This window comes from Periophthalmus magnuspinnatus, chromosome 17, assembly GCF_009829125.3.
Source record: "Periophthalmus magnuspinnatus isolate fPerMag1 chromosome 17, fPerMag1.2.pri, whole genome shotgun sequence".
Lineage (NCBI taxonomy): Eukaryota > Metazoa > Chordata > Actinopteri > Gobiiformes > Gobiidae > Periophthalmus > Periophthalmus magnuspinnatus.
Window position 1 is genome coordinate 22,978,138 of NC_047142.1, and position 13,903 is coordinate 22,992,040.

At 37.8% G+C, this 13,903-nt stretch overlaps 1 protein-coding gene across 5 annotated transcripts in view; it reads right to left on the reverse strand.

Moving 5' to 3' along the window:
* Window positions 1-13,903, reverse strand: part of ctnnd2b (catenin (cadherin-associated protein), delta 2b) — a 132,422-nt gene that overhangs the window by 50,847 nt on the left and 67,672 nt on the right. For 3 of the 5 annotated variants that reach the window (XM_055228276.1, XM_055228274.1, XM_055228277.1), the window contains 5 exons: window positions 10,030-10,064; window positions 7,685-7,801; window positions 3,824-3,945; window positions 1,967-2,091; window positions 30-280 (listed from right to left, as the gene is read on the reverse strand). In XM_055228276.1, coding sequence (XP_055084251.1) covers window positions 30-280; window positions 1,967-2,091; window positions 3,824-3,945; window positions 7,685-7,801; window positions 10,030-10,064 — 650 coding nt within the window. The remainder of the gene's footprint in view (window positions 1-29; window positions 281-1,966; window positions 2,092-3,823; window positions 3,946-7,684; window positions 7,802-10,029; window positions 10,065-13,903) is intronic. The other 2 variants (XM_055228278.1, XM_055228275.1) reach the window with 1 other exon arrangement.

Here is a 13,903-nt window from a genome sequence, read left to right on the forward strand (position 1 = left end):
CGGATAGAGTAATAAAGTTTTGCATTGACCTCTACCTGCGAGGCTCCCAGGCCTCTTTAGAGTGGCATTGGCGTACAGCTCGTGAGAGATCTTATAGGTGTCTGCTCCGATGTGATGCAGCATGCGTTTGGTGGGGGACAGCGTGGCGTAGTTGCCCACCACAGAACTGAGCTGGTGCAGGGGTGAGGAGCTGTGGTTACCCCCCGCGGATCCTCCCATGACCAGAGGAGAAGAGGCGCTGGCTGCCCCTGATGCCACCATGTTGATTGGAGAGGATGTACTGCGAGACACAAAGACTCGGTATGAGGATATTGTTTTATCGCTTAACTAATGATTTTTTTGTTGGCAAACTATTGCTAATTAATCTTCCACTACACCTTGATAAGACAAAATAAAGCATGAACAAAGACTTACTTCATAATCAACAAATAGTTTATTAAGAATGATTCAGGCAACTACTTATTATTATTGCACAAAATTGACTTACGTGAGGTTTAAGCCATGCTATAATGTTGTTACCTCATCAAAACATATCTGGAGTTGTATTGTGTTTAATTCACACTTGTTTGAGTTACACTTTATTATTAGTCTACATCTCCAAAGTTCAAAATGCTCTGTTCCACCTTGTGATGTCATGAAGCTGTAGTTTTCAAGTTAACAGCTCCTTCTACCTTTTGTTTAGCAGAGACTGGGAATTCAAGGGCCAAAATCATCCAGATCATTCTTGTGAAGCTGTATGGGCTTTAAAAACACAATGGAGCACTTCCCATATTACCACATGACATCACAAGGTGGAACAGAGTGTTTTCTGTTTGAGAGAAGAACTAAAAAAGCCTAAATATACAGGGTTTGTGTGTTAAACATGTGTGAATGAAGCAAAACACAACTCCTCGTATGATTTTGACAGGGAAACATTATAACATAGGTCAGAAAAAGTAATATGGGCCCTTTAAGATGTGGATTATGAGTTAGGATATTAAGTAAATTACTAGTGGTAGCTAATTTTGTAAGGTAATTAAGCAAAAGTGAATCAACTTTTATATTGGAAATAAGTAAATCATGAAATGTACAATATCATAAAATCCTTAATAATAAAAGATATAGATGCAGGCTATATAAAAAGTAGGTCACAGTAATAACACTGGGGTTATGATTAGGTTCTTCATCCAATGCCCAGTCGACGATGTCTCATTTAAACACCACACAAAATTACACTCTTCCTCTTCCTTTATAGCACAGGTGGGGTCCAGACAGTTCATAGATATTTAAGCTTGACCTGTATCTCTGTGTACTAAAGCGGCACCCATTCATTACTTTTGAATGTGTCTCATGTGATTGGCCAACATAATGGAACAGGACCATTAGACTGCAAAGTGCCCCTTAACTCTCTCAATGTCCAGTCTCTAAGTGGCTTTAAGGCTGTTATGATCATCTCACCAAACTATAACCAGCACAGTAACTACGACTGAAACATGAAAGCATCACCATGGATTGAGACATAGCTATAAATCATTACTACTTAGAATAATGAAATCAATGTATGTGTCTTTGAAGTTGGTTGGTCTGTGTTTCATTGCTTCCAAGTGTAATATTTTGAATTACTTTCACCAGTGCTTTTTGACAAAACTACAAAGAAGAGACATGTGGCTTGAGAACAAAATCCATATAGCTACCCTTGTATATTTACTTAGATTGTCTTTCTTTTGATTATGATTATAAAGTAATATATGAAATAATACCAGTACGGTTGTGAGGAATAGGGTGATAGCCAGCAGACATAGGGGCTTATCAAAAGAAATCCTAGCTCCAAGAAAAGTAATTTTCTTCTATTGATCAACAACTGTATTGACTTCTTACAGCTGCGTTCTTTGTGATGTGGTGTAAGTGAGGTTCCTCTGAAATGCATTCCTGACAATGAGGCAACATTGAGTCTATTTGCCAGTTATGAAATGATATAGAAAGGCACCTGTAGGATTTGGCGAGCCGGCTAGGGGACTGTTTTGGTGAAGATACCCTCTGTAGTGTGGCATAGCTGGGCATGTCAGCAGAGACCGATCCCAGGCGCTGGAGCTTGGTTGGAGATGCCACTGACTGTGAAAAGAGTTCACAAGATAATAGCTGTTACATAAACAAATTAATGAAGGAATGTTTATTTCAGTTACATAAAAATAAATATTTACATTGTTATATCTCTTACATATCATTGTTTTGAACATTTTTTTAAATGACTCCATCCATAAGACCATTTCTGTTCTGACCACTTGCTTTTTTAAACATATCTTTTCCTCTAAGATCATATTTATCTTAGTTGATTTTCAAACAAACACTCCTACTGACCATAAGATAACTGCAACAAATAAGTGTAACCTACTAGAGTAGGGTCTGTCACCTGAAGCCATCACCATGGAGATGTCAGGGCTTTGCCTGATATGTTCCACAATACTGTACTAAACGCATTTATTTTTGCACTGATTCAAATACAGGTCCGGTGTTTTTAATATGTTGCATTCCAGGTAAAGCCTCTCCATGTAGATAAAAAGGTGGCAGACCCTCCACCAGAAAAGTTACATTGTGCATCTTTAACTGTCAAAAACGGAGGACACATCAGGTAATAGAGAGCACATTTGGGTTTATTGCAAAGTCAAGGATCTGCCAACCCAAAGTGAGGAACTCTATCCAACGTATAAATCAAAATACAACATGTAAACATTGATACATTTTACAGTGTGCAATCACTGTAATCAGAAAAATCAAGATTTGCTTTGAATATGTTTAGATCATGTTTGAGTGAGAACAGTTCAAGTAATGTAAGAAATCCTACATAATGCTCCCTATAATTGTCAAAAGTCCAGTGCCACTCCTCTAAAATCAAAGTCATCTTGTTCCACTCATTTTAGTGAGAAACAAGAACAAATCTCCCTGGAGCAAGTAACCAGAGAGCCTTGACTACTGATCAAGAATGCGCAGTTATCTGAGTCGTCATAAAAGCAACGCTGTGAAATCTGAACACTAAATGATCCTGAAATGTGTCTGTGAGAAGGACACTTCTTAACTGACAATGTGGACAAGAGACATCACTTTTACACATTCATTTGAGCTCATTGTAATAGAATGTAATGGTCCTTTACACGTTAAACTTGAAACATGAGGTGAATGTAGACACAGACAGGTTGACAGCTTTTTGTTAAATACAAAGTTAAATTGGTGATGTCTCTCTGCCCTGTTCTATTTTATTCATAAAATACATTGAGGATTTACAATCTTACTATAGAATATAGTACAAAAGCTGATGAGATATTCTTTGCTATTCTTTCTATCAGACCACAGAAAGTATTCAGTCAGTGCCACAAAGGTGTAACTGTTTTTTCAGGCTATGTTTATGAATATTTGAGCTTTCAGAACCACTTTCTTGAAGAGTTATTTTACCTGTCCTTGTTACCATTATCACTCAATATATTAAGTTCAGCATCTGCAGCATCTGAAAAAACGTAGAAGAAAATATGTCTCTACTTGTTTTGCATAAGAAATAATAGCCAACATAGCTTGAAATGTGAGAAAAGTAATTTTTTAACTTCATTTTTGACATTGAAAATTGATGTAACTTGTAGTGATTTTAGTTTTAGTTAGGTCTGTATTATTGTTTTGTGTTATTGTTGCAGATTTAAAAAAAACCCCACACACACACAAAAATTGGTTGTTTCAGAAAAACCTAGAGGTTATTCTCTACAAACAAAAGCAAATAACCAAAATGCTTGTGTCAGAATGACCCTGTTTGCAAAGTGTGAATAAAAGGCACATTTGTCACCTGTCTTTCTGTGCGCACCTGATTGTAGCGGCTGGTGACTGATTCCCCCAGCGCCAGGCCCTGGTTGCTATGGTAACCCGCGGCTGCATACGGGTCCTGGTTGTTGAGCTGCAGAGCACTTTGTGACAGAAGACCTTGTCCTAGAGATGCACAGAGATGAGAAACACAAGCATCAAGTCACGCTGCCTCTCAATGTTTTTTCTTTTTACACCAAGAATCAAAATTGAATAGAAAAAACAAATTTTCTCCTCCAAAACCACATGCTTTTACTTGACTTGATTGACTGTAGATCTCTCAGTTGAAAAGACCCAAGCTGACCACTGACAATTAGAAATGACTGAATTGCAATTACGTTGTGATTAAAAGCACAGCCCTACTTTTAAGTGATATCCTATCTTAGAAAATGACTATACTTTTTGTGTCATTTCATCTTTCACATGACTTTTTTTTTTTTTTAACTGACAATGAATGGACAATATAAAAACCTTGACTCCTTAACAGCCTCAGAGAGATGGATAAGGGGCTTGAAAGGAAGCAGAAAATGCCATTCTTTGGCCTTGTTTTCAAGAGACAGCCATTTGCTTTTTAGCCACTATGTTATTCCAGTCTTCTCTAATGCTCCCTGACCCTTATGTCTCACTGTGTTCTTGGCCTCAATTTCGAAACATTTCTTCACTGCCTTCCCTTCAAAGCCTACTCTCTCTGGGGCTGTCTGTTCCCGTATCTATTTCACTTATTTAGTCCCTCCTTTTCTGCCCCAAATCTGTTAAATTCAGGGGTAAAATAGCACCATCATTTTGATTTTTTGTGTTCAAGCTGCAATATATACTAATATGCAGTGACACTGAAAACACAATCCAATCCAGTGTAAATATGGCACATTTCACACACACACACCAGCGCCAAAATGCTGATTAAATATAAAACAATAGATGTTCCATGGTGCATTTTTCAAGAAGAAAATTAATTGGTGTGGAAGAAATAGCCTCATTTGCAGTAGACCACCACAACTGAGAACAGTAACTAATAATATGCAGTAATAATTGGGTTTTTGGTCTGTCTATGTTACTATGAACATAATGAATAGCATTGCATAATATATTACTCAATACATAGCATTACTCAATACTGAAATATTGAATACTTCAAATTTAAATGTGCACTATGTATTTTTTGGTGGGGGTTCCGTCTCCTTTTACCATAGAGATGTTGATGCTTTGCCTGGAATTGAAGCGATCAGGTATTGGACCCCCACATGAAAAGTTACATAATGTACCTTTACATTGAGAAAAGTAGTAGGGGAACCAAGAAACCAGACCCAAAACCTATATGCAAAAAGGTCTCTGGTTAACAATCCTGCTGAACAACAAGAAGGTTATAGGTTTTATTCCAGAGTGAGGTTTTTAGGTTTCAATTTTGGTGCAAGTAAATATATTGTATAAGTTATCTTGACATATGAACTTGTTTGTTGTGTCCTCGCTAACGTTTTTTGTGCCGTCAGCAGCAAAAACATCAGACTCTATTGAGCGCTGTACCCTCATGTCTTATTTAAAAGGGCTGCTGTGCCTCCCATCAACTTTGTGTAGAGAAAAATAACATCACTGCTGTGTATCGGCGCTAGATAGAGTTACAAATTGCGCTGGTGTCTCAAAGGACTTCTAAAGCTGTCCTCTACAAACACAATCCCTCCCATCTCACTTATATCACTGTGTTTGGCAGTAAGTATCTCACATTCAAAGTACTCAAATGAATAAATAAAAGCTAAAATGTATGTGGCTGCTGAAGATGAATCAAAGCATGTCAATGGTCAGTGAATGCAACACAAGAAAGATTATAAACCGGTGGCTCTAGTCATAAATCAAAACAATATGGATGAGGCTAGACCAGTACTTCAAAGTAAAACTCTGTGGGGGGGTTGTAACTGGTGACACTGCATTATTTAACAGTGATATTAAGCTAAGTGTGGTAGATAGGTTTACTAGGTCAGGACAGTCTAAGTAAGTGCACACACAAAATGCAACAGTAGTACTTTCACCTCTCATGTTTATGTACAAAGATGGAGGATAGTCTTCTGCAGATCTGGTAACCCACTTTAAGAGCATTTCACATGGGGTTTTAGCAAAGAAGGGGTCTCATAAATATGCTACAGCAACCATGAAGGCCAGCGACTGCATTTGTATGAGCGACACTGAACAATATGGAAACTGTTAGCTTCTTTTTCAAATGTATTTACTCTTAACTACATGGTGTTAGTGTTATAATATAATGTAAATAAGCTCAAAGGGCTCCTCAAACTTGTACAGGTCTAAAAATAGCATGTGGCTTTTGTTCTGCGTCGTGACCAGCATTTCTATTGACACCTTTAAATATTTCATGGATGTCTATTTTTAGATATCCAACTGAAAGCCTTGTGCTTTCTTGGCAACACCACTGATAATAGATGGTTTTTTTTTAATTATTCATATTCATTATCATTACAAACAAATTTGGTCATTAATCGCTTCGATGGAAGAGTTCTTGACTTTAGAACATGCCAGAGATTTTTATTACTTTTGATTTAAAGAAAAGCTATTTTTATTGCTTTTGATTTAAAGAAAAGCTATATAACTCCCTCCTTGAACCTTGAACCTTAACGTGGTGGAGGTGTTTAAGTGGCCGAATGATCCTGGGAGCAGTATTGCCGGGGGCTTCAAGCCCCTGTAGGGTTATCCGTGGCAAACTCTGTCCTAGGGGACGGGTCAGACCAAGAGCAGTTCAAAAGGCCTTCATGATGAGTTGAACAGCAAGGCTCGCTACTTTGCCCGGACCGGCGTTACCGAGGCCCCACCCTGGAGCCAGGCCTGGGATGGGTGCTAGACAGCAAACGCCTGGTGGCCAGGCCTTTCCCCACAGGGCCTGGTCAGGCACAGCCCGAAGGAGTGACATGGGGCCATCCATGATAAGTGGAAGAAAATGGATGGATGGTTGGTTATGTAGCTGTTAAATTAACTATTTGAGAAGGATGAAGATGTTTTATGTGAGGTAAATTTCTCTTAATGTATGTGAATGCACATGCATTACATGTGCTTAGCTCAATGTGAGTAATTCATGGGTTTCAGTTTCCAGCTAGGTGCCATTTTGAGTACATTTCATGTTTTATTAATTGCTGTGGCAATGGTGATACTGTGTCATCACTCTAAAACACATGGATAGGTTGATGGTCAATCATTTAAACTATATCTTTATGCAACTTTTAGCCATAACTAATCTTTACAAATCTTGTAAGTTACACATTGTCAAAAGTATTACTCTTCTATATAATTTTTCATGATGTGTTTGGGCCACCCCGTGCTTATTGTATGCATGGTGTTGTACATGACTCCAGTCCCTCTGTGTGAATGTAACCAGCAGGAGAGGTGATTCCTCAGTTGGGGAGGATTAGAATATCAAACCCCTCATGTTTCTGACAGCTCCTCTGTCCCATGGGGTCCACAGAGCAGCACACACAGGTATCATCTGGGACCTGCTGAAATTTGATCAGACTAAAACAGAGAAACTCTAGGGGAGGCCAAGACTTCACACAATGTTTAGGTAAAAATAGTATACACAATCTAAGTAGGGACTTCCAGACTTCCCACACACACTCCCAAGACACTTCCTCCAGCTCCTCTGGGGGGACCATAATACTACTAGTTCTCAGTTTGGACTATTCTTTGTTTTTTAGTAATGCTTCAATTAAAAGCACATCTATTGCTGTTTTAAACCTTGACTGACAGAAAAGTAAGAACATGGACTTAGTTGAATAAATGTATAATTATTAGTATTTGTTCTATTTCGTAAATCTAAAATGGGGACCACTGACAGTAATGCTGACACCACAAGTGAAGTATAGTGACTTACTGTCTCCTGTACAAGCGTCCTGTGAGTCCAGGATTCCAGATTCCTGAAGTGATCGGATACAAGAGTCTACCAGCTCCAAGCCAGTTGTGAGCTCTTCTTCTATGTCCTTCTGTCCATCTGCAAGCACACAATGTATTGGTTTATTCCCAAACCACTTAAGCACAAATCCAGACAACTTACTTTTTCAATAAATAGACATTACACTTGTTACAAGAAATGAAAACATGAGGGAAAAAATTATACCAAGAGATTACAGCAAACTAATAATACCTTATAATATGATGGCATGTTGGTACAGGGACACTGTAGCTGCTACTTTCCAGCACAATAATAACAGCTCCTGGCTCCCCATTCTGCAGTGCATCAATTTCAAGATCCTCCTGATCACCTACAAAGCCCTCCAGAACTAGACCCCTCTATACCGCACTGACCTCCTCCAGCCCCCCTGACCCTCCCTCAGCCTCCAATCATCTGACTCTAACCTCCTCACTCCCAGTCAAACCAAAGCACCAGACCTTGGGGTACCGAGCCTTCAAAATTGCTGCCCCCACCATCTGGAACTCTCTTTCCCTTCACATTAGAAACTCAGACGCACTACAATCTTTCAAAAAACTATTACAACTCATCTGTTCACATCACATACAATCTCCAATAATGTCTCTGTTATTTTTAGTTTATTTTGCAGTACTCAAGTGGCTTTTTTCTTACTTAGTCTCTTTATTATTATTATTATTATTATCATTATTATTATTAGCTAAAGGATGGTAATAGCATTTTAGCTTGAAGTGATATTATTTTTGCAATTCTACTTTAGATTTTTAATTCTAACCAAACCACCAAATTATATTGCTTTGAAATTATTGATACAGTTGTTAAGTACAAAGTTTAGAAAGTAAGGAAGAGCACACAAAGCCTGATGTCATATTGGTGTATTTAAAAGTTGTTGCCCACTCACATGTGACACAAACACTCAGATGAGCCAGATAGAGTGACATAAATCGTGTGCTGGTAGAGAGGTAATGGTAATGTGTGTGCTTTCTAAGTGGATTTAGTTGGATAAGTTATTGACCTCCAGTGACACTTGTGGAGACTGATACTGATGCTATGGCTGAAACATTTCCATCTCTTTCCCTGGCGCGGAGGTGAATTTACTGACCCTCATGCTCCCCAGCCCAAACTCAATTTTAAACCTGTCCAGAGCTGGAGTGATAGCTTCTTAATGATTCGTAGATCAAAATCCCTGATGGGACTTTCCACTTTCGTGACAGAATGAATTTGGTCTTTCTTTTTTTTCCCCCCTTTTTTTTGAAGAAGCCTCAGCAGATGGGTAAGCACAGTTCTCACCAGTCAGACTCCACTATGAGCTTTTTGTATTAGGCACCTCATTGTTGGCGGAGGTCACCAACTTTGTTCCAGGACAATCTCAACCTCACATGAATGACACAGAAGGGAGAGGGAAGAGGACGGTAGGAGAGTCCAGCGTCATGCATGGGTGCTGTGGGTACTGGTGTTCATAGAGCGGACTAAAGGACTGTCAAAAGAACCTGTCAGAAGCAAAGAGGTGACTTCATTTGACTTTTAAATGCTTCAAAAGGCTCACGTTCATTGGATCAGGGTTTCCTCTGCAGGCTAGAACACTTGCCATCTGTCTACAACCAGGTTTAGATGTTCATAATTATGCGTAAACACTTAAAAAGTACTAGAGTTGTCAAAACAAATTGAAACCCGGATACTACTTAATACTAAACTTTAGCTAATTTGGCTAAATTTGATATTTTGACACTTCCTGAAAAGCTTTAGAATAATGTTGAAAAATATAAAACCTAATGGTACAATTAGAGATATTTAGTGTTGAAAAATGCATTCTATTGCATAAAAAAGATACATTATCTTGTTACTGAAATATTACAGATAATATATTGAAATGTTATTTGGTTATTATATAGAGAATCTTTTTTTTTTCCTCAAAAAGAAAACTGAGTATGACTTTTATTATAGTTGCAACTCTTTGTTTTCAGTTATATAAGTTTCTATATAGTATCTATACTGCTGCAGTGACTACTACTAATACGCTTGACAATGACTTCAACTGTGAAAGTGAGGATTCAGAAGTGTAAATACTGCTTACTATGATTTGTATTCTTAAACCATTACTTATCCACTACTGAAGCTTTCTGATTGCAAAACTAGCAAAAGTATATTTATGTATTTATTTTGCCAGTGAGGACTTTAGATAAATAACTTGTTTTAAAGAGAATCTGGTTGTTCAAATTTATCATGTGCTTGACTTTATTGTGTTGAAAAAATAAAACCCAAAATGCTATCAAAGTGTGAGAGATAAGTACCTTGGTTATTCCATCTGAATTTTTCCTCTGCAGAGCTGTAAAAGACACACAGACAGAACAATATTAGAATATAAAGTCAATGATTCAATTTGCCATAACAGACAAACTGAATTGTATTTCAAATATGAGTTTATAATTCAATTTTCAGTAACAAACACCAAAGATGACAGAGAAACAGCGTCCCCATTCTAAGTGATTATTGCATTTAGCTGAAGAATGCAGAGGCCTTGGGCAAAATGGCACAATGTACAACAAACAAACAGAGAAATGAGAATTCTGAAAAGAGCAACATCCAAAATAAGTCAGAAATAATGAAACATAACCTTCAATAAGTACCAGTATGTATAATGTGTATTCAAACATGTACTGCAGGTAAGTCAGATCAGATATTTTCTATACCATATATGCACAAACATTCACACTCAGATAGAGCTTTTGTTGATGCTAATGGACAGCCTCATTGTTAGATTTGAAAGGGCTTCATGCAACTCAAGGACCAGACCTTGGGGATGGCCTTGGTTAGGCTTCATATGTACCACCTTGTCAAAGCCTGAGCTTGTCTGATCTCAGTAACTAAGCAGAGTTAGGCTTGGTTAGTACTTTGATGGAAGATAGCGGGGAATGCCAGTTGCCACAGTGGGATGCAAAAAATATATATTTCCTTTTATACTACAATACTCCTATTCTTGTGTTTTGAAAGAAATGTTTAAAGGAAAGATGTTCGATAATGTTCATTAGGTTAACTTATATAATTATCATCATAAGAACCTGTAGCGTGAAAGTTGATCACATTTTAGATATATTCTGATTATGAAAAAACACAGCATACTCTACATCAATCAAGCAAACCTGTCTATACAAGTTGAACTTCTAAGCATCATCCGTGAGTTCTTTCCACAACTATCTTTAACTATATGGACAAGAATATCACTCTAGTGTTAAGTGCTTCTTGCTCAAATTGACCTGGGGTTTTAGTGATCAGTTCTTTTGCTCCTTGGGTCATTTTGAATCAAGAGTCTGCAGTGAGTAAGAGCTCTCTCCGGTTCTCTCCTCCTCATCCTTGCTCACCTCTGGACCTCCACCACTTATCACAGGACTTAAGGCTCACAGGCAATTCTGGCCTTCACAACTTAAACAGGGCTGGAGAAGTTGAGGAGAAAAAAGTGAGCAATGGCTGAGTGAGTGAGATTTTCAATTGCAAAACTCGTAAGATGTTAATACTCTGACACATTATTACTACTATTATGATATGGTTAAGTGTTTATAGGATGTATATCAAATGTTCAGGGCTGTTTTGTTCTGATGTGCAATAAGATCAGCTAGAAATTAAAGTATGAAAAATGGAGATTTACTTTACTTCCGCAGGAATGATGCTCTCACTTTTGGCCAATAGAATTTTTACATTGATTATTTGTTTACTTGCATGTTTGACTCTTTAATTATAAATTTGCATTTATGATCCTTTATGAGAAGAATCCCTACCAATTTAAATAAAAATAACCTAACTTTAGCTTCTCCCACACCCCAAACCATCCATAACCTCTCTCCCTGCAGACACAGAACAGATGCGTTTAAATCATGCCATTGATTAGCCCTGTGTGTGTGCGTGTGCTGTATGTTTATGTGCTGTGTGACAGATTACAAAAGGGAGTCAAGCGCTACATGTTAATGGGACCCTCTGTTGCTAAAGGAGGCTCCTCATTCATCATCCATTATTACCTCCACAATATGCAACCAGCAATAGGGTTTTCTATCCAAAAACAGACCGAGTTTAGAGTGTATCGGTCTACAGCTGAGAAGAATAATGATGATTGGATCTGCTGTGACTTAAATGTTAAATGTGTTGCTCTTTTTTCTCAGTCAAAACCGTTTTTTTACTTTAGGTTTTATTCACAGGTCATCTTTTTTGACCCTTTGGTATTACTGGGTCAAATGTAACTGAGAGTTGTTGTTTTTTTAAACTGTAAATGGTTTTATAAAGATTGGGTTGTTTTAGACAGTTTTTTTTTAAATAAATTCAAAGACTGTATGATCAGATTCCACTCGCTTTGAATGGGGACATCTTACACATTGTGAACCCCTAAATACTACAAGAGAGTTAGTGATTTTCTTTTAAATACTCTTTTCATGAACTGAGAAACAGAAGTGATTTGTAGTAGATTTTTGCTAGACAGTTCACACCATGAAAGGAGCTTTAGTCCATCTATTGGGTATAGTGCCACTTGGATCAGTATACCTTATTAGCACTTGTAAAGGAGAAGGACTTCATCAGAAACACAAGGAGAATTACAAAGGCCCAGACAAAGAAACTCTGACTAGCGCTGCATACAATTTCACAAAATGGTTGAGACTAAAAGGCACTGACCACAGGCATTGTACCTGATTTTTACTGTCTTAAAAATGTGGAAACCGAACTGGTTCATTTTCAACCCTCACTCACCTAATGCATTCTGGGCATCTTAATGATTCACTGCAAAGATTTTAAAAGTGGTTTTCACAACTGTAAAGCTGGCTGCATTTATCAATGTACAATGTACACCACTCCCTCTTTGGCCAAAATTAGAGGACCTGATGGCACTACTGATTTTTGCAGAATTAATCAATTTATATGGTGTAGATAACAATTTTATGTTGTTGGTTTTTCAAATTTCAAAGTTTCACTTAATTTATAAGCCCCAAAATCCATATCTTAGTAGAAAATGTTGAGTTATATAACAACCTAAATGTAAGAAAAGACTGACTTAAGTGTTTTAAAACTTCTGTGCTCATTATTTGTATATTTATTTTCTGTATATTTGTAATATTTTATTATGTGCTTGTCCAAAAAAAAAAATTGTAAGCTGTTTAACGCCTGAGGAATCCCTTATAAAACTGCAATGGCTCACTTTCAAGTCACAAACTTAACACCACAATGAAGTCTCAGCTCGGGTTGAACCTGGCTCTTTGAAAGAATCATCCTGTTTTATTGTGTACCCACTTCATCTGGATAACATGTTTGTGTAGAATTACATTAGATTTTAGATTTGCTAATATGAATGGGATGAGCCTCATTACAACATTTTTCATAGTAATATATGAGTATTCTGAGATCGCTTTTTATTGACGTGAAACGTACCCTTAATTATATAATCACCCTTAAGATGACCTCAAGAGCTGCTTATACAATATACTTGTACAGGCAGGGCAAATGTTGCTCAAATACATGGGAAAAACAGGGTACAGGGCCTTTAACAACAATGACATCTTCAACAAGGCTATCACATGTCTTATAGCACTAAGTACCAACCTGTCACATTTCTTCTGACCGCCCTCATCCTCCTCTATAGTATATAAACTGACCACTATGTGAATGAGCTGACTGACCTCTTGGCCGTGCAGTGAGGAAACACCAGAGTTAGTGTTTTCCCATAGAATCCCTTTGCTGCGTCGATGGGCTGTGGCAGGGTAATTAGTGACTGAGGGTTGGACTCATTGACAGGACGATCAAAAGCCGTGTGCTGCAGGTCACGCCACTGTTCGGCCACTTCATCACCGCTAATGACAAAATGCATGTGCCTCAGAGACGTGTTAGGAAAACTCACTGAACCAGACCCAGACCTGTAGAGAGCTGGCCAGTTTCTTTATGTTTAAGACACAGGTTATTAGGTGCAGGGTCTGAAACGTTTTTGTAAATGTTATTTGACCTGGAAATTAAAGAAAATGGTTAACTCAGCCACCTCCAAGTATTTTAAGATGGATGATTTATACTACTCCAACAAACAATTACTATAAAACTATCTTCTCAGCACTTTGAAGCAGTTTGTTCAACCTTGACTGCAACACTATTTTAACTACTGCACACTAAGGCCACTTCACTTCCCCATGTTAAAAAACT